Genomic DNA, 17,982 nt, shown 5'->3' on the forward strand with positions numbered 1-17,982 from the left:
ACCCTAACTGAGCCTGGGAGAGCCCAGATCACAAGGTTTAAGACCCTGAGTCACCCTCTTGGCCACATGGCCATCTGATGCTGGGGATACACTGCTATCCTCATGAGTCCCTTGACCCAGTCCCCTCTTTGTCAGCTCTGTCTGCTCTGATGGGGCCCAGACTCAGCTCTGCCGCCAACTGAGTGCCTTCAGCCCACTCAGAATAATGATAACAATAACAACAACAATAATAATAATATGGCTTGCGGGAGATTGGGAGTTCCATGGACTAGAGACACTCACCCCTTCCTCCCAGCTCGTACCTGCCCCTCCTGCTTTCTCCCAGCCTCCTGTGGGGTGCCCTCCCCAGTTCGGGAGCACCATCTTGGATGGGTGCTATACACCAGAGCCCAAGTATAAGGTAGGCATGTGGAATGACATTTCTGAATTCTGTGCCATGCGTCAGGGGTCTTCATGGATGATGTAACTGCAGTGCCCCGGGTATGTTCCCAAATGTTAATGTCAGAGAATGAGCGCCTGGCCAACATGAGGGAAAGATGTAAGTGTGTGGGGACAGCGTTTCCTATCACATCACTCCAGGTAGTCTCTGACATAACCAAGAGAAAAGAACCATTAGCCTGTTCAGGAGTCCCAGTGTTCATGAAAATGCTCAGCCTGGTAGGCGTGTCCTATGCTGGGATCAGGGGGCAGCCTTTTTCAGGATGGGCCTCCCTTGGTTGGCAGTGGCTGCATGGAACACTGTACACAGAAGGGTTCTGGATCCTTTGGCAGGCTCCTCAGCAGGTGAGGTATTGATTAGTGATGTCTGCTGCAAGTACTGGGAAGGGGAAGGGCCTCAGAGGGCTTGCTCTGCCTCACATTTGCCCCTGTGCTCACCTGGTGGCAAGCAGCTGAACTTCAGTAAATGGGTTGACCTGAAGGCAGCTGACTTCAGTCACTATGGAGGTGGGAATTGGCCAGCAAAGGGGCCAGCTGCTCCCCAGGGGGACAGCGAGTCTTGAGGAAGGTGAGGGGAGTACAGGCAGCTTGAAAAGAAACTCTCAGGATTCCCGGGTGATTCCAGGAACTAGAGAAATTGTCTTGGAAGAACTGGCCTTGGGACAAACTGACCGACTCAGCAGGAAGGGGCTGGCCTTTCCAATAAATTGTTTGTGTCTTCCAGGAACTCAATTCAGGGGGGTTAAAAATCCTCTTGAGGTGGAGATGGGGAACCTGGGGCGTCAGGAGTTTAAAGTTAGCCTAGGCTACATTTGCAGTTCAAGGCCATCCTGGACTATATGAGACTTGTGGAGAAGAGTGGGGACAGGGGTTCTAGATTTATTTATCTGGCTTTCAGGTCACCGAGAATGTGGAATATGGATCTATCAGTGAAGGCTCCTTCTGAGCTGGGAGGTACTAAAACCCAGGGAAGGTATCAGCAGATACCTCATCAGATGCTCTGTGTGATCCTAGTTGCCATGGTAAACACTGGGCTGGAAGTCTAAGGCCTGGCTCCCTCCCATTCTGAGCTGCCTTGGGTCTTTCTTTCCTCATCTGTTTGATAAATTGAATAGGATAAATTGGATTGGACAGGCCCCCTACTTGTCTAGGTTTGTGTGTGTGTGTGTGTGTGTGTGTGTGTGTGTGTGTGTATGTGTGTACATGCTCATATGTGTATACATATGTGTAGGTGGTGGTCAAAGGTCAACAATGGTGTCGTTCTATGTTTCACTCTTATTTTTGAGACAGGGTCTCTCAATGAACCTATAGCCCATAGGTGGGGTACAACCTGCTGGTCAGTGAGCACTGGGGCTCCTCCTCTTCCTCCTCTTCCTCCTCTTCCTCCTCCTCCTCCTCCTCTTCCTCCTTCTCCTCCTCTTCCTCCTTCTTCTCCTCTTCTTCCTCCTCTTCCTCCTCTTCTTCTTCTTCCTCCTCCTGCCTCTGCCTCCTGGGACTCTAGTCCCATACCTCCACACCGAACTTCATTGTGTGTGTACATGATGTTAGTGGAGCATTGTGCCATGACATGCATGTGGAGGTCAGGAAACTCTCTCTTTGCACATGTAGTTGTGTTCCAAGGACTGAAATCTAATCTCCAGGCTTGTGCGACAAGAGCTGTTCCTCGATGAGCTGCCTTGCTGGCACACAACTGGCTCTTCACATAGGTTCTGGGGATCTGAACTCAGGTCCTCATGTTACCAGGCTCTCTACTGACCTATCTGTCTCTTCATCTCCCAGGATCTTAAAACATTTGGTCCCACAGTTGTTGACACCTCTCCAAAGATGAGAAGGAGAGAGAGATGAACACATGCCTGCTGTTTGGTGGGCTCCCATAACATGGCGTCTCAGAAGATGGGACGATCCCCTGGGTTTCTTGAGCCCATCTGTCTATGCTCAGGATGAAATTGGCCAGACAGCACCTCTGCTCAGTTACTACACTGCACCCTGACAACTCGCCTGTGTGGTCCCCAAGCCTCTACATGTCCCATTTGGAAGGCAAAAGAAACTTCTAGAAACGAGCAAGGAAGAGAAGCAGGCCAGTCATTTTCTCGGATAGTCCTACTTTATTTTTGGCTACATCAGTGCAAAGAAAGGCAGTGGGCATCGTGCATGCAGCCAGGGACTTGTGTTCTATGTGGAGGGGTGGGTGTGTGTCGTGGGGAGGGCATCAGGGTGCTGCGAGCAGGCTGCAGAGCCAAAACCAGCATCAGGCTTAGGCGACTCAGCCAGCATGCTTTCTCCTAAAGGTGACCATGACAGGGAAGTGGGCGGAGCATTGGGCTATAGAGACTAAACAGGGGAGCCTTGGGCAAGGGGGAAGATGAAAGTGGGAAGGTCGGCCACCTTGGGGCAGGCAGAGCCTGATTCTAGAAGAGAGTCATTTCCGGGAAACACAAGAGTCCCTCAGGAACAGCATGAGTTGCTGAGAGGGTGGGGGTGGGGGGCACATTGGAAAGAACAAGCGAGACTGTGAGAGTTGGAAATGGGAGGTTTTAGTCTTGATCTGTCTGATCTGTCTGGGATTTGGGATGTTGATGGAGAAAGACTATCAAGATGGGAAAAACCAGACTTGCCTCTCAATGCGAGGAAGACGGCCCGACTCCAGCCTTAGATGTACATTTCTCTTGATTTGTCATGGACCAAGAGAGTTCTGGCCTGATTAAAGATCTAAGTACTGTAATTTGATCATAGGGAAGAAAGTGGGAGATAGAGAGACAGAACAGAGGTGGCTCTGAGTGGGAGTTTGGGGAGAGGGTCCTTTATTCTTTGCAAAGAGTAGAGGAAGGATAGAAGCATGGGGTCCTAAAGCAAGTCCCCTCATACACAGAGTTCTGTGCCACCTGTGCCCATTTGGGGACCAGTGATGAAAAAGAGAGATCCTGGACCTCAGGATGTCTATAGTGCTGCCATGCACCCAGGCTGTGCCGGCTGTGGGCCCCAGGCTCAAAGATAGCCAGCCATGCCAACAGAAGATTTGGTGATGCCAGAGGTGTGGGGCCCAGCTTCATCCAGCTTGTGAGGTTGCTGGCCAGGCTGGCAAGGGGCACAGGCTGAGGCTCTGCCTTGCATCCCCCACTGTGGAGGTGGGAGTAAAAGAGGGGCAAGGAGTAGAGGGGAGGGCAGGAGGGTGGGTGAGGAGGTATTGACAGATGAGCAAGGAGGAGGGAGGTGCAGAGAGAGAGGTTAGTTTTACCAAGCTGCCGGGCAGCTTCCTGAAAGAGGGGGTGCAGCCTCTCTGTATTCTCTGTGTCTAGTTCCTCATGTGTCTAGAGTTGAGGATGGGTCTTTTTTTTCTTTTCTGGAGTGTTTTGGAAGGACAGGGGCAGCCTCAGTGTATAATTTCTGCCCTCCTCCTGGTCCTTACAACCTGTGGGTTCACCAATGCCCCAGAGGACAGGAAGATGCTCAAGGTCAGAGTAAAATCTCTTCGTAAATGTCTCCCCACACCTACTACCCAATCTCTGGGGACCAGAGAGGGCTCCCATCTAGACCCTGAAGCCCAGAGAGTTCTTTTGTAGCAGGACCTGAAGTGGGGGGAGACATCAAAGGTTCAAGGTTGGCAGGGGAGATGCTGCAAGGGGAGAGCAGCTGGGGCAGAGACAGGGACACGAGGGCGCCAGGTTCTAATCACTCGACACATGGTTCTCGTTCTGCAGTTGGTGCCAGCGTTCAATCTTCTTGTCTTTGTTCTTCAGACACTCATACCAATGTTTCAAGCGCTCACCTTTGGCCGAGATCCCCAGCTGGCAGCCTCCTGAGGGGTGAGCAGAGAGGGGGGGGGGGCAAGTCAATGGAGAAGGACACAGTAGCCAGTTGTGTCTCTAGACCCAAGAGTAGAACTGGGAGAAAGACTGCCACCAAGCAGTGACACCCACAGCCCATTCTCTGAGAGGCCCGTTCCTATGTGACTGTCATCAATATATATATATATATATATATATATATATATATATATATATATATATATTGGTTTTTTGAGACAGGGTTTCTCTGTGTAACCCTGGCTGTCCTGGAACTCACTCTGTAAACCAGGCTGTCCTCGAACTCAGAAATCCGCCTGCCTCTACCTCCCAAGTGCTGGGATTAAAGGCGTGCGCCACCACTGCCCGGCAACTGTGGTCAATATTATAATCAACCTCTGAGCCTCTAGAACGTGCAATGGCTCCCTCCTGCAGCACCAAGCCAGGACTTCATGGTTACAAATCCTCACCAGACTTCTACTCTTCTTTTCTGAGTGTGTCTCCACATGCTGGGCATTCACTGTCACCTCCCAAAGGGTCTGTTTCTTCCTCACCCCTTCCTGGAGTCTCTCTCCCTGTGCCATGTTTACAACATGCTATCCTCGGGATTTGGAAGGGCTGGTAGCGTTAAACCCTTCCTCTGGATCTTGTATAGAGATTAAGGGGGACTCCGTGACTGCTTCCTGCAGAGGGCCCACTCTCTGCTCTCCTGGCGCTCAGCTATTCTGCCATGGTGTGTACCCCCTTTCAAGTAAGAGCACATCCAGATGGGATCAAAGTCAGGACTCTGATTCCCAGGTTAGCCCTGAGCCTGCCGAGCTTCCAGAAGATGGGGTTGTGTGAATGTGGCCTTCCCCAGGGCCCCGCAAGGTATCCTCTTCTGGGGAGCCCAGATGAAAAGGCTGTCCCGGGAGCCGGAACACTCACCGATGTAATCATTAGACTTGCCAATGTCGTAGTCCCACACTGAGATATCCAGGGACTTTTTGGCCAGGTCGCTGTGTTTGATATCATAAAAGAACTCCTGTGAACAACAGAGGGAGAAGTAAGCAACAGTCCCCTGAACTTCCGGTGCTAGCAGCTAGGGGTGCAGCCCAAGGAGTCCTTGGAGCAGGGCATTCTGGGAGCAAAGAACCTTTCCTACCCCAGGCCTGTCTTCCCTTTTCAATAAGCTCCTTAGGACACAGAATCCTGATGACCCATTGGCAGTGGGCTCTGTTTGATACTGAATGGTTCACTGCGTCATTGATGGTGAACTTGGCCCTCCTGGGGACTTCCCTAGAGGGAGTTCTTCATGAGAGGGTGTCCTTCCCTAAAGGGTGTCCCTCAGGGTTAGGGTTAGGGATTTTCTGTGACTCAAACAAGAAAGATTTTGTCTGGTTGTACTTTTGAGACAGGGTCTCACTTAACCCCTTGTTGGCCTAAAGCTCAACTGTGTAGCCCAGGCTAGCCTCAAACTTAAGGATGAGCTCAACTGTGTAGCCCAGGCTAGCCTCAAACTCAGGGATGAGCTCAACTGTGTAGCCCAGGCTAGCCTCAAACTCTGGAATGAGTATCCTATCTTGGCCTCAGCCTTCACTGGGCTTAACAATCTGATTTTTTAAAGTAGTTTTTCCTGACAGCTTGTAAACATCAGTCATGTTCATTTTTCAGACAAACAAGGAAGCCATGACACGTTATCTGTAGCCAGACTCGAGAATGGCCACTGTCAGGATTTGCCCATGTGCATTTATTTATACTCATGTGTGATTTTTAAGAAAACTAAATTAATCCTAAATTTAAAGCTCTGAAGTACCCTCTTTCCACTCTGTAACTTAAAAAAAATAAATCAACTCAGCACATTTTCCAAAAATATTTCTTGTTGATGCGATTGGTTCACATCCCTAACCCCAGCACTTGGGAAGCTGAGGCAGGGGGATCACCACAAGTTCAAGGCTGCCTTCAGTCACAGTGAGAGTCCCAGGACAACCAAAGCTACAGATGGACGGAAGTATTTTAAGGTCACCATCGTGAAAGGTACACTATATCTGTGCACTTGCGTGCCATGGCTCAGATATAGGGGTCAGAGGGCAATCGGTGGGAGTCTCCTATCGGGTAGGCCTCAGAGAGAAGACTTAGGTCATCATCCTTGGCCGCAAGCACCCTTACTCACGGAGCCATCTCACTGGGCCTACAGCATCGTCGTCATGGTGACATTTATCAGTTGCTGAACTCACGGTTAGGTATGTAGCTGCCTCTAGCTTTCAGTCTTTGACTGATCCAGCGGCATCTAAGGGGTCAGCTCACTCTGTCCACCCTTGATCACTTATTTAGGACAATTTCCAAGGCATGCATTTCTGATTGCAGTGTATACGATGATGTCAGGTGAACTAAGAGCCGTGAGTCAGCTACACGTTTCAAAAACTCAGAAGTGCATACTGTTATCAATTCAGAAAAAAACATTACTTCTGAGGCTGGGGGAGGAGGGGATTTGATTGGATGCTTCTGGTTGTGGTTGTGTTGTTTTGAGACAGTGTCTTGGGGGTCTCCCTAGGTAGCCCGGGATGGCCTTGAACTTTTGAACCTCCTGCCTCAGTCTCCCAGGTCTGTCCCTGTCACAACTATTTGGATTTTTTATTTGTGACTTGTCCAGATTCCAAGAGAAGGTGGGGCAGTCTACAGGGTGGGTCTCCTGAGTGAGCGCTCAGATCCTGGTTTTCAAACACCATCATAAATGAACCATATCATACATCCCTCCTCACTTACAAAGTGCATTAGAATCCAGCAATCACTGGCTCTGATGGACTCAGAGCTCAGAGGCAAGGCCAGAGGGCGAGCACTGGGGTTGGACTCCAGGCTGTGGGACCAGCTCAGCCCTGGTGTGTTTGTTTTGGGTTTAAAATGGAGGTGTCTGGATGAGTTAGCTTCATCCTTCTTTAGTCCTCAGCAGATGGAACAGACACCTGTACCCCTCCCATCCGACTGGTTTATTAAGAGTTAATGAAAAAGAAAGCATTTAAGGGTGAGATGAAGGGACACAAGATCCTGGAAGCATGGGATAACCTCGCCTGTGGGAAGTCAAAACACACGTGTTTTGAGGCATGAATAGGAGTTTGTTGGGGAGAAAAAGAGGCACACAGGTTGGCATGACCTCTTAGACACGGGAAGGACACATTCAGAGTTTTCTGCACTTCTATGGAGATGTCAGGCCGGGAGGAGGGAGCAGAAGGTCTACTGCAGTGGTCCACCTGTGACATTCCAGGGTCTGAGCCATGGTGGGGGCCTTGAGAACACAGGGGAGGGAACATATGTGAGGCCCCAATGCTCAGTGGAATTTGATGGGAGGGTGTGGAGGCGGCCATCGGTGTGCTGGGAAAGAAAGCGGGGCGGGGGGTGGGGGGCTTGTGGAGGACTTAGCCCAGTCTCAGAAAACAGCTTCCTGCATTGTTCTCAAGCTGTGGCTTGGTCTGGGACAGGGAACCTGTCCCCTTTCCTTCTGATATAACTCAAGCCTATCAATAACGGAAACACTCTTTTGAGGCAATTAGGAATATTCTGGAAGGGATTCATTGTTCTCTCTCACACACAGGAAGTCTCCATCAGTATGACAGAGAAGAACAGGGGGTAGCCCTACCTCATTAAACTCGGGATTCAGGGTCTTCTTTTTAATCTGAGTCTTGTGCTTGGCTTTCTTCCCCATGTCCGGTTTCAGCCATCTGGGAGGAGACACCCGTAAATCAGAAAAGTGACCTAACACTGGTGCCGCCTTGGGTGGTGTGGGCCCTGCTCTGAGCCTCTCATGTCTTTCTGCTGCTCAAAGCTATCCATCGGCTTCCTGTGACCTCGGGGGAGAGTTTAGAACCTTTGCATGGCCCAGGAGTCCATGTGGTTGGGTTCCAGCCCCATCCTATCCCTTTTTCCCATCATGCTCTTCACCACCCCTTTATCCTCCACCCCAGGGCCTTTGCACACACCACTGTTGCCTCTAACCAGGAAGCTGTTTCTCAGAGTGCCTAGCACACAGTGGGTGCTCAGTCAGTATCTTCTGGGTGGGAACAGGTACTCTGGGGAACAGGCTTTGGCACACAATTATCAGAACAGCTGAAGAACATTCCACCAACTGAGTCCACTAGTGTTCTTGTATTTTCCAGGCAAGTGAGCAAAAAAAGGCTTAAAACCCTCTTAGGGTGGGCACACCTGACTCTAGTTGTCACCAGCAGAGCAGCTTTGATGAGATGGTGGGAATAACCCTGAGTTTGAGGTCTTTTGAGTGTTTCTATAGAAATTTGGATGAAGCCCAATTGCTTCTTTGATAGCAGAGATCTGAGCTACTGAGGACATGCGTGGATGATGCCTGGGCTCTAGGTGGGATCACTCTAGGAAGGGATGGTAGCAGGCATCACATCGGCTGGCTTTCTGATACTCCAGCCTCACCTTTAGTCTGTTCTGGGCACAGTTTAGCTGTGTGATCTTGGCCAGATTCCTTCCCTCTCTAGGTCTCAATGGTTAATCATCTAGGAAGAGTTTGGTCCTCATTGCCCCCTCTCGCCTCCCAGGACACCAACTCACAGCTTGACGAAGGGGTCTGAGTAGCCATTGGCGTCCATGGCGGCCAGGTGCACACAGCGGATGATCCCCACGATGAGGCCACCCTGCTGCGTGCTGTACATGAGGGACACCAGGATCTTGCCCCGTTCCTCTATGTCACCGATCCGCTCCACCTGCTGCATGTGGCAAAAGGAAGTGTGAGGCTCAGAGAGGTGGGGCGCGTGAGTGGTTACTACGGGAGACCGCGGTGGAGGGCAGGAGAGCTAGGGCCAGCAAGGAGGTCTGCACCATGGACAGCAGGTGCCTCTGCCGAGCTGGCCCAGTAGAACGTTTTGGGTTAGGCTCAGGTATGTTGGTCCCAGGCTCAACTTGCATCAGGCAGGGGCAGATCCCTGACTTGGAACATTCCGTGTACTGGAGTCCATTCTGGTCCCTGACCTGACTGGCCTCAGATCCCCATAAAGAGATGCTCATGCCCTTCCATACAGCCAGCAGCAGGAGCCATGTGAAGCAGGCTCAGTAACATGGGTGTGTAACCATAGGGACAGGCTCCTCTTCCCATGGTCTAACCCTGGGGATAAAAGACACCCTTCTCTCCATGAGCTAGCAGATCACTGACTGGGATAAAGAGGGAGGAGGACTGAGGGGTATGGGGGGGAGGGTGCCCTGGTAGTCTCAGCAGCCCCGCTTCCCACCCAGAGCCAGCTCACCTCCTCCTCATAGAGAGCCATGCCACGGGCTGACCCAGTGGTCCCTGCACGCTTCATCTGTGGGAGGAGACAGGATAGGAAGGTAACCTTGGATACTCATCTCCCTGCCCAACGAGGACCAGGAGCCGAGAAGGTGAGCTCTCCAAACCAGGAACCTCCATACTTTCCTCTCCCCAATGCTTATACAGCAATAACTGTCAAGATGGCGGGGGGGGGAAGGGGTGTCAGCCACTGGTGTGAGTTCTATTGTGTTCCCCAATTTACAGAAGAAGACACCAAGGGTCAGGGAGGACCAGCAGACTGTCCAAGTGTCAGAGGATCCACACATATACCACAAGTATATCCATTTGCTCAGGATGAGTGGTTCAGGGTTCTTAGGGTCTAGCCTACTAGATGTTTCTCCTGTGTGGCTCTGGGATCCTTCCGATGAACCCCAGGGATCCAGAAAGCATGGTTGTGAACTGTGGGTTAAACTCAACCTTCACCATTTAGAGATGAGGAGGGGTCAGCCCTGATGAAGGCCCCTACCCTGAGCACAGCATAGAGAGGTTGAAGGAGGAGCTCCCCAGACACCTGCCTACCTGGCCTCCTCTGTGACTCGGGACCGCTATGCCTATTTTATCAAAATAGACATAGCCACATGATGATAGTGGTGTTGAAGACGTGAGCTTAGTGACTGTCCTGACCAGCTGGAGTCATCGAGTAAACAGCCAGCTGCCGCTAGACAGGGACCCAAGGAGATACTTCATACCCAGGGCAGGCTTTCATGACTTACTCTGTGTGACCCACACTCCCAGTTGGCTGTAAAACGCAGCCCAGTGCCTCACCATGCACCTTTTCCTGGTCATCTGGCACAAAGAGGCTGCAGGTGCACCTCCCATGCTGGAGGCGTCCCTGTGGGGAGCTGGCTCCCTGCTTCTTGGGGGTGACCCTGGTCATTTGCTCCCGACCCTAAGTCATCCCACCTCCACCTGGTGCTCTGTACTGCCTTAGGCTCCTGCCTGATGCCCACACAGCGCTGCAGGAAGGCAGTGACCCCTGGCTCACCGGGATCACCCGCTCCAGGCAGATGTTGAAGTTTTTCCTCTGGTTAGCCTTCAGCTTCTTGAGCGAGAACCTGGTCTCACCAATGAACTCATTGTGGCCAAACTTGTCCTCATCACACACGGAGATCCTGCCACAGGGCCAGAGAGAGAACAATAGACACTGAGCCTGGCTATGCACCCAGGTGAGGGGCGCAAAGAGCTAGAACATTCCAGTGCCCGGAGGCCCTCAGGGTCCTTCCCTAAACCCTCCTTTACCCTAAGAGACTCACTCTTGCCCCCAAGGGGCTATGTGTCTGCATTTGATCCTGTGTATACAAGACCAAACAGTACATACCACCTTTTCTTGAGACGAAATTTGCAATGTAGCCCAGGCTAGACTAAAACTCACTATGTAGTCCAGGCTAGCCCAGAATCCCTGATCCTCCCATCTCAGCCTTCCAAATACTGGGATGACAGGCACGTACAACCCTGCACCATGCATATGAGTCTTAGCTGTGCCTCTCTAACTATGGGTTCTACATCCAAACACATTCAGTCAACCAGGGGCAAAAAAACCCTCAGTCTGTACTGAGCATGTGCAGATGTCTGTCACAGCTGCCTGGACAACACAGGCTGACAGCCACAAGCACTTAGATAAGGAAGGGCCCCTGCATTTACAGTTCCTTCTGGAGACCATGCGGTAAGGTCTGGCCCCGCCCCCATGGCCCCGCCCCCATGGCCCCGCCCTCCGTGGCCCTGCCCTCCATGGCCACCTGCAGGCACCTGAGTGTCTTTCTCTGCATGTCCTCCTCTGTAATGCCATGATACTGCAGCGTCTCATTCCACACAGGATTCCGAGTGTTGCGCAGGGTCTTCGTACGAAGCTTGTTGGACTAGAGCCCCAGGAGACAGACAGACAGACAGGCACCTGTTAGCAGAGCCAACCTGGGGAGCCTTCTTGAACACCTCCTTAAGTGAGAAAGCTTGGATGTGTCTCTTGGAGACAGACATGACTTATAGCAGAAACGATGCCATGTGTTCTAAGGCAGGGGTGTGGAGCTATTTCCTGAGTTCTCAGGCAGTGTCCTCCATGCCTGAAAGTTCTCTGGGGGTGAATGAGGGGAGCCAGGCTCCCTTCCTCCCTCTCACAGTAGTGAGGCTGGGACCCAGAGTCTTGCACATAGTAGGCAGGTGCTCTAACACCCTCATCCTTCAAAACATACACACACACACACACACACACACACACACACACACACACACACAAACAATCTTAAATCTCTGAATGGAGCTAAGTTGCTCAGGCAGGCCTTGAGTTTGTGATCCTCCTGCCTCAGCCTGCCCAGTAGCTGGGGTTATAAGTCTATGCCACCAGGTCTAGCCTTTTAAAAAACAGTACAGGGGTTGGGGATTTAGCTCAGTGGTAGAGCACTTGACTAGCAAGCACAAGGCCTTGGGTTCGGTCATCAGTTCTGGAAAAAAAAGAAAAAAGTACAAAGTGTTTCATTCCACTCCAGGAGAGAAGCCTGGAAATCCACTTACAACACAGGAGGAGGCTGGATGGCCCTAATCCACACTAATGTGTACATGAATGACTGGAATTACATGGGTTTTGGTAGGCAGCAAAAGTCACCAGTGGGTTGGAGGAGCAGAAGGGACCATAGTTAGTCACAGACAGGAGAGGGCATGTCCTTGACTCAAAAACAATGATGGGACAAAGTATGTATGTGTGTGTATGTATGTATGTATGTATGTATGTATGTATGTGTATGTATGTATGTATGTGTGTATGTGTATGTGTGTGTATGTATGTATGTGTGTGTGTGTGTGTGTATGTATGTATGTGTATGTATGTATGTATGTGCATGTGCACTTTCCGAGTGGGGCCGCCAGAGAAGGAAATTAATCCCAGAGCTAAGAACGGCTCTTGGGGGAACAGGGAAGAGCAGGGCTCACATCCCTTCAGCAGCATGGCAGTATCCAAGAATTTAGCCCTAAACCCTGGAAAAGATGCTGCTCCTGCCGCCTCAAGTGTGCTTGTGTGTGTACATGTGTGTTCACACATATACATACATGTGTACACACATGCACTGGCTATGACTAGCTAAGGGGCAGGCAGACTGCACCAGCACTGGGCCCCAGGAACATATCTGTACATGTGTGGTTGCTCCCTCTTGGCCTTCGGCAGCTGCTAGGCTCCAGAGTTTTGTTTGGGGTGCTGCCCCTCCCCCCAATGTGAGGTCTTTGCCCATCGTGGGGTGGGGTGGGGGAGGGGGCGCCAGGCTCTGAGCTGAGAGGCCATGCAGGACCCAGGGCCCCTAAGTACCTTGCTGGCTCCGGGCAGCAGATGGAGCTTCACATATGGATCTGCCAAGCCATTGGAGTCCATGGGCTTCAGTCCCTGCAGGAAGAGGAAGAGGCCTGAGTCCTCCAGACACAGCAGGCGATGGCATCTGTCCCACCCAGTGGGGTCAGAACGGAGGGATGCTGTATCATGAAGACAATGCTGGCATCGAGTTTAGCAACATGCCACTCCCTAGCTGTGTGGCCTTGGGCAGCTTTCTATGCCTCTCTGAACCCAGGTCCGTGTTGTTAAGTGGAAGAATGTGAGTCTCTTGGGGAATGGAGAAGACATCCCAGCATAGCTAGCAGAGAGGAGAGGCCTGGGGCAGAGGCACTCCCGAATCCAGGGCCTGACCTGTGTATTCATTTGAGGCCTCAGTTTCCCCACTTGGAGAGTGAGACTCACAGTCTCTGTCTCCCCTCCGGGCCTGGAGAAGGTGTCTGCATTTTATCATCCTTTTTCTGAGATGAGCTAAGCTGGCCTCATTCACCCGAGCAACCCTCAAGCTTTTGCAACTCAGACACACTGTCAGGAGTCCTGCCTGTGACCTCAACTTGCTCATCTGATTAATGGGGCCATGGTGTCCACAGGTCTGTGGGGATCAGGGAGTAATGAATGAGAGCTTGCCTTTGAAGATGAACCCACATCTCTCCAGGGATGTAACCCCTGGCATTAGCTTTCTAGCCTCAGTTTCTCCACCTGACGAATGGGACTAATAAAAAATGCCTCCCTCGTCTGATCACTGAAATAGGAGGGAAGAGAGAATACATACCTGAGCATTCACCATAGAGCCCGGCACACAGTAGGGGCTCAATAAGTACATGCCAAAGAAATGGCTTTGGAGGGAAGGTAGGTTGATGTAGGACTTGCTTCAAGCATGTTGCCTCTTGTTTACCTTCTCAATGTCCCAAGCTTGGGACATTTGAGGAGTCAAATGGAGGAGGCCTTATCATTTCTACTGGAGGCCATTGGATACAGAGATACCCACAGATGGCCCATCACTTTGCATTTAATTTTCCCAGCCAACCTTGGAGGAAGGACACCACTGTCACCCCCGATGAGCCAGAGAGGGTCAGCCACTCCCACCTACCCCCAGTAACACAGCAGCGAAGTGGCTTGGGGCAGCATCTGCTCTGGGGGAGTCTGGTCCAGATCTTGCTGGGTTTTCCTGACCTCCCCCCCACCCACCCCTTCACTATCTACAGCCACAGTCCCCACCCCACCCCCATTGCTGCCCCCTGGTGGACAAAGACATCAGCAAAAAAGATGGAAAACCTAGTCACCAAGTCAGGCTGTCATTATGTCTTGGTGGTACCTGCAGTGTTCCCTCTGGTATGCTGTGGGGTAGCCTGGGCAACCCTCACAGCCAAGCCGCCTCCACTCTCAGGAAACAGCCACAGGACCTTCCCTAGAGGAAGTCTGTCATGCCTGACAACAACCCTGTTCTCATCTCTGTCATTGCCACTGTCGGTGATGATAGGAACCAGGCCTGGGGTTCATCCCCACCTGAGTCTCTTAGGAAAACCAGAGCCTCCCCAGGGGTCCCCACATACCTTCGCCCTGATGATGGTGCACTGAAGGTTGCTGTTGTCTTGGTCATAAAGAAGGCTGAATTCCAGGGCACCCAGTGTGGCTGCAGGCAACAGAGATGGAAGCCAAGGAAAGCATTTGCTTAGTCAATCTACAAACACTTCATGAGCCCTTACCAACGTGTCCAGCCTCAGCTAGACATTGGGAACACAGAAGAGAGGGAGGCTGCAGGCCCTGGTCTAATGCTCCATCCTGGCAGACCTCTTTCCTGGGGGCCTTCTGCAATCATTTGTAAACGTGTTTACTTAGTGACTTCATCCCCTGGCAGATTGAGGGTGCCCCAAGACAAGGGCTGGGATGGCTGATTGACTACTGTGTGTCCCTACTATGTGCAGGACACATAGTAGGTACTCCTGTGTGTGTGCTAAAGGAACGAATGAAAGTGAGCGTTTGCTGTTCCCCTTCCCAGGAATGCTCTCCCACTTCCTGTTCACATGGCTCACACCCTCTCAGGCCCCTACAGCTTGGTTCAAAAGTCACTTCCTAGAGAACAGCCCTCCCTTAAGCAGCCATTGGAGAGATTGCTCGGCCTGCAATGACCTCATTCATGTTTGACTCTTTCTCCCGTGTTCCCTTTTGCCCCTAATGTCCTAGTGCCTGGAGCAGTTTGAGGCACCGGGTGTGAGGTCAATAAATCCTTGTCAGTGACAAAGATGAGCCAGTGAGGAATAGAGGCCCAGCTTGCTGTAACCAACCCTGTAAGAAAGCTTATGCCAGGGCAGCCTGGAGGCTCAGAGAGGTCACACTTGGGATGGCTGAAGAAGTGTGGAAAAGCAGCCAGGACAAGGATCGGAGAGGGCAGATACTGAGTGCTGTTGAGACAGACAAGGCTCCCCTCTTTGTTCCCTGAGACCACAGATTCCTGACTCTGGTGAGCCCCCGGGACAACAGGGACAGCTGCTATACCACATGATGTGGCCACTGAGTGACTGGAACCTTTCTTCACTCACTGGCTATGCTGGTTAGTTTGTGTCAGCTTGACAAAGGCTAGAGTCATTTGGGAGAAGGCAACCTCAATTGAGAAAATGAGGAGAGTGGCCTGTGGAACATGTTCTTGGGAAAGAACTCAACCCACTGTGGGTGGTGCCACCCCTGGGCTGGTGGTCCTGGGTTCTATAGGAAAGCAGGTTGGGTAAGCTTCAAGAAGCAAGCCACTAAGCAGCACCCTCCATGGTCTCTGCATCAACTCCTGCCTCCAGGCTCCTGCCTTGACTTTCATTCATCATGGATTACAGCTGGAAGATAAAACAAACCCTTTCTTTCTCAAACTGCTTTTATTAGTCATGGTATTTATCACAGTGATAGAAACCCTAACTAAGACGTTGGCCATTTCTGAGTCGTAGAGAGCCTTTCCAAGACTATACACAGAATGAGGAAAAAAGTCCGGTCTCCACTTGCTAGGGACAGGAAGTAGGAAGTGTGGCGGCCCTGGTGGGAGGGCAGACCCACCCAGAGCTCAGCTCCACCAGCATCCACTCTCTGGTCTCTGCCATTTGAAGAACACAACTGCTGTTCCTCCTGTGTGCTCACCCCAACACAGTGGTGTCCAGTTTACTAAGCACTTTCCCTGCAGTGCCTTGGTTTACCCACTCATCAGCCTACATAGGAAGCAATACAGATTGGGGGAGTCCCAACCAGGTCACCCCACCTCATAATAGCACCCATCCTGGCTGCTTCAGCCACAGCAGAAGAAAAAGCTCTATGCATGGGCGGGTGGCGTGCACGCGTGTAAGGGTGTCCCTGGCCCTCTGGGTCTGAATCCAAGAGGGACATAGTAGGTGCTTAACAAATCATTGAGTGGATGATGTTGCAGGTGTCCCGGTCATGAGGAGAAATTTGACTGCGTATAGAGACACATATTGGACACGGTAACTCATGCTTTGTGGGGCTGTGGACCACCAGATAATTCTGTTTGGTAGCTGTCCGCCCCGCTGAACCTCAAAAAATCCCACTACAGGCTTAAAAAGGCTCAATAATGCTGCCCGCACAGGCTTTACTCCATGAAATATGTAGTTCCGGCACTGGCCACATGGTGGCGCTCACTGGCCATCCCAATGCTGGGGAGCTGCTGGGTGTAGCTCGATGGCAGAGCCCTTTCCCTGCACACTCAAGACCCTGGCTTTGATCTCCAGAATCACAGATTTTTTAAGGTACACGTGTTAGCAGTTAGGGGGCATCTACGGGCCCCAGAGTCCCATTTCTGCCCCACTGGGTTCAGTTTCTGGGTGAGTTTTCCCAGCATGCCCCATCCCCGGGAGCCACCTACTTGCTTCATCAGAGTCATAGCTATTGGCTTCTTCCTCTTCCTCCTCCGCAGGCGGTGGCTGGCGGGCAGGGGCCGCCTGGGAATAGGGGCCTGCAGTGTGGGGCGCTGCCTGGAAGCCCCCAGCGGGTCCTGTCCTCTCCTCCCGGGCTGGGGCGACAGCCCCTGGATAGCCAGGGTCACTCAAAGGAGCCTCTGCGGGGAGGAAAGAGACAGTGTTGAGTCTGTTGTAGCAATGAGGCTAGAAGAAGCTTTCAGAATGCGGGTTCCCAGGCTGCACTCAAAATGAGGGGCTGGCCCTAGAGTGTGCAAGACCAGGTTCGATTCAGATAAGATGGGAAGAAGACAAACCTCACCGGGCTCAGTCAGTGGTGTGGACTCGGCTAGACAGCATGAACCTCTCAGCCTCAGCTGTGTGACCCAGGGCCAGTTACTTAACACCTCTGAGCCTTAGTTTCCTTATTTGTAGAATGGGAGTTACCGAATCCAGAGTTGTTTCTATGGCAGTCAATTATTAGTTGCATTAAACCTTGAGGGTCCGTGGAAAAAAAAAATAGCTCCCACGTAACCATGACGACCAGGCATCTGAGGCCTGCCTGTATGTGGGTCAGAGTAATCACTATTCGTTTATCCTGGGCCAAACACACTCCAGGCTCCACAGGAAGTGTTTTGTTTTGTTTTGTTAAGCTTATTTTTTTCTCTTCTTTTTCTTTCTGTTTTTTTTTTGAGACAGAGTTTCTCTGTGTAGTCCTGGCTGTCCTGGAACTCACTCTGTAGATCAGGCTGGCCTCGAACTCAGAAATCCACCTGCCTCTGCCTCCCAAGTGCTGGGATTAAAGGCGTGCACCACCACTGCCTGGCAAGCTTATTTTTTAAAAAAATGTTTTAGTTTGTTTAATCTTCACAACAAGACTATGAAGAAAGTCGTAGCCACTTTATAGAAAAAACCTGATGCTCAGAGAGGTTTAGTCACTTGCCAGGAGTCACACAACAGGAAGGGACGGCCCAGCAGTCTGTGCTCTGAGCCACAGAAACTGGCTTATCAGTGTGGATAGTTCAGGGGTTTAGAAAGGGGACCTGGTCAGACCGGTCTTGGTTACAGCCTGTGTAAATGTGTTCCTGTAGACTGAGGCAATACACACTTGCCTGTGCTCTGCTCTGGAAATCGTCCTGGCCCAGGAGTGGCCCTGCTGCCCCCAGGAGGCCCTGCAAGGGGAGGGAAAGGGGGTGGTGATGAAGACACAAATCCAGGTATCTGTCCTTCCCTCTCTTGATACACAAGCTAGACAGGAAGCAGAGAATC

General features: G+C 51.5%; 1 protein-coding gene across 7 annotated transcripts in view; it reads right to left on the reverse strand.

Annotated features, from left to right (window-relative positions):
• Window positions 1-2,520: 2,520 nt before the first annotated feature.
• Rph3a (rabphilin 3A) overlaps window positions 2,521-17,982 on the reverse strand; it is a 73,948-nt gene continuing 58,486 nt past the window's right edge. For all 7 annotated transcript variants that reach the window (XM_076922671.1, XM_076922673.1, XM_076922674.1 and 4 more), the window contains 11 exons: window positions 17,826-17,885; window positions 16,683-16,874; window positions 14,380-14,459; window positions 12,809-12,883; window positions 11,266-11,375; window positions 10,505-10,631; window positions 9,458-9,514; window positions 8,769-8,923; window positions 7,834-7,915; window positions 5,148-5,244; window positions 2,521-4,234 (listed from right to left, as the gene is read on the reverse strand). In XM_076922671.1, coding sequence (XP_076778786.1) covers window positions 4,104-4,234; window positions 5,148-5,244; window positions 7,834-7,915; window positions 8,769-8,923; window positions 9,458-9,514; window positions 10,505-10,631; window positions 11,266-11,375; window positions 12,809-12,883; window positions 14,380-14,459; window positions 16,683-16,874; window positions 17,826-17,885 — 1,166 coding nt within the window. In that variant the 3' untranslated portion in view covers window positions 2,521-4,103. The remainder of the gene's footprint in view (window positions 4,235-5,147; window positions 5,245-7,833; window positions 7,916-8,768; window positions 8,924-9,457; window positions 9,515-10,504; window positions 10,632-11,265; window positions 11,376-12,808; window positions 12,884-14,379; window positions 14,460-16,682; window positions 16,875-17,825; window positions 17,886-17,982) is intronic.

Source organism: Arvicanthis niloticus, chromosome 24 (genome assembly GCF_011762505.2).
Source record: "Arvicanthis niloticus isolate mArvNil1 chromosome 24, mArvNil1.pat.X, whole genome shotgun sequence".
Taxonomy (NCBI): domain Eukaryota; kingdom Metazoa; phylum Chordata; class Mammalia; order Rodentia; family Muridae; genus Arvicanthis; species Arvicanthis niloticus.